General features: G+C 41.5%; 1 protein-coding gene across 1 annotated transcript; it reads left to right on the forward strand.

Annotated features, from left to right (window-relative positions):
* The first annotated feature begins 240 nt into the window (after window positions 1-240).
* On the forward strand, window positions 241-1,527 carry LOC103269023 (protein FAM47A-like). The gene has a single exon (XM_008066605.1). The coding sequence runs from the start codon at window positions 241-243 to the stop codon at window positions 1,525-1,527; it is 1,287 nt and encodes a 428-aa protein (XP_008064796.1).
* Window positions 1,528-2,110: the final 583 nt, after the last annotated feature.

Raw genomic sequence — 2,110 nt, forward strand, 5'->3', positions numbered from 1 at the left:
GTTCATAGAAGCTTAATTTGTAATAGTCCAAACAGAAAACAGCCCAAATGTTTATAAAAAGGCGACTGGATACATAAATTGTGTTATGTCCATACAATGGACCTCAAAACAGAATGCGCCGAGTCTGGCGCTCCATCAGCGAAACCTGGGCAACCGGGGCTGGCAGTCTCATAGCAACCGAGTGACCACAGTGGAAACAAATCACTGACGTGTGGGAGGTGGCCTCAGAGCCAGGGCACCATGGCGGACCAGAGGTCGATTTTCCGGCCGTGGGTGCTGGAACCGATGCCCCTGGGCATGAACTGTAAGCCCTGGTACAACGACAAACTACCTTCCAGGTGTTTCGCAAAGCACAAAAACAGGCTTCTGAAGTTCCCCACCTCCCTGGACAGCCGGCAGTGGATATTTGTGAGGGAAGGGCTGGACGACTTTAGGAAATGTTGTCCACCTGCTGAGGGTCTGATCACTCGCGGCCCTAAGGAGGGGTTTCTCCCCATAATTTCTCACAGAGTTCCCCAACCTGCCCCCAAAACGAGTCGGGGAAAACCGTCCAAGGAAGCAGGCCTGTTTTCCACGCTCTCACCAGCCCAGCTAGCACGCAAAGCATTCATAGAGGACATCGAAGCTCACCTGACCGAGCGTCCCTTGGTCCTCTACCCCAATGTGGAAGAAGACATACCTGCAGATCTCTTACTAAAGGTCCTGGAAGTGCTGGACCCTGAGAGAAAGCTGAAGGAAACATGGGCTTACTGTGAGGGTGAAAGGAAGAGCACCAGGAAGCCCATGAAGCTTTGTAAACGTCATTCTAGAAAAGTCTTTCCAGGATCTCCCAAGACAACCGAGTCCCATCCCGAAGATTTGATTCAGGAAGAGGAGCCAAGCACAGCAGATGTGGACGCTGATGCTTCTAACTCTAGATATGTATCAGAAGGAATCCTCGACTTCTGTGAATGGGTTTCTACTTTTGGAGACTTTGGCATTAATAAAGATTTCATCCTGAATCAGTTCGACATTGCCTCTGAATGCAAACCAACCTATGAGGATGTTTGCATGAAGAAGGTAAACCTAGTTTCTTCAGAGCTAAAGTACAACACAGAGCTAAGTCAAAAGGAGGAAATACAATTCTCCATTGAGAGAGAAGACTGGGAGAGAAAACTCCAGAAACCATTGAATCCCTATAAACCGAACTGGGTGAAGATAAGGTATGGAGCGTGGTATCTGAAGCCTAGGTTATGGAAAAAGCTAATAAATGATGAGCCTTTGATTGACCCCAAGGTCTTACTTGAAACCCAAGGTAGGTCTTTTGGAAAGCCTCCTGAATACGACATTCTTGAAGATCTTTATGGTACAATTGCCTTTAAGGATTTTATTATAAGCAAGGGCTACCGGATGCCATACCTCCTTGAGAGGTTGTTCACCAGGAAGGGATGGAGTTACGATGCTGTTCAGACTCCTATACCACGAATGATGCAAAAACAAGCAATCTTAGAAAGCAAGGTATGTGAAGATGATTACAAGATTCTCTAGTTACTGCTTAATTGGCTATTCATTGCTATTTTAAACATCAATAAGAATTTATGATGACTGTCCCCGAAGATGAACAACTTTGTCAGTATCTGTAAATTCAACATCTAATGCTTATAAACATTTCTCAATTACCTGCTTTGGGTTATTCAATATTTTATATATTCTATCAACTAGATGATGAACATTCACATATACTTTTATCACAATTTTCGTAACATTAGGAATATTACATCATTATGTTAGTTATTTGTAATTATATATAAAGCCAGAAATAAAAGAATTATTCCTAAAAAAAGAAACAATTTCACGATATCAGCTATAATATGGACTGAATCTCAAAATAATGGTGCTGAGTAAAAGGAGACTTGTATGTCTCCATTTATATTAAAATTTTAATGAAATAATTATGACAATTATTTTGTTAACCCAAAATTAAATTAAAATACCAAAGTAAAAATGATAGAGGAGATAAATTTGTAACTAAAGATTTATAGTGCAGAACTGAAGTAGACTTCGGTTTCCAGTGACGAAATAATCCATCTGTAAATGGAAGTATATGTATATCTTTTACCCTAGTAAGAAG

The sequence above is a fragment of the Carlito syrichta genome, unplaced genomic scaffold (genome assembly GCF_000164805.1).
Source record: "Carlito syrichta isolate Samal-C Ts95f unplaced genomic scaffold, Tarsius_syrichta-2.0.1 Scaffold309021, whole genome shotgun sequence".
In the NCBI taxonomy this organism is placed as follows: Eukaryota; Metazoa; Chordata; class Mammalia; order Primates; family Tarsiidae; genus Carlito; species Carlito syrichta.

What these genes read in the sequence shown, in the direction of transcription:
- LOC103269023 (XM_008066605.1), top strand. Translation starts at nt 241, where the DNA reads ATGGCGGACCAGAGGTCGATTTTCCGGCCGTGGGTGCTGGAACCGATG.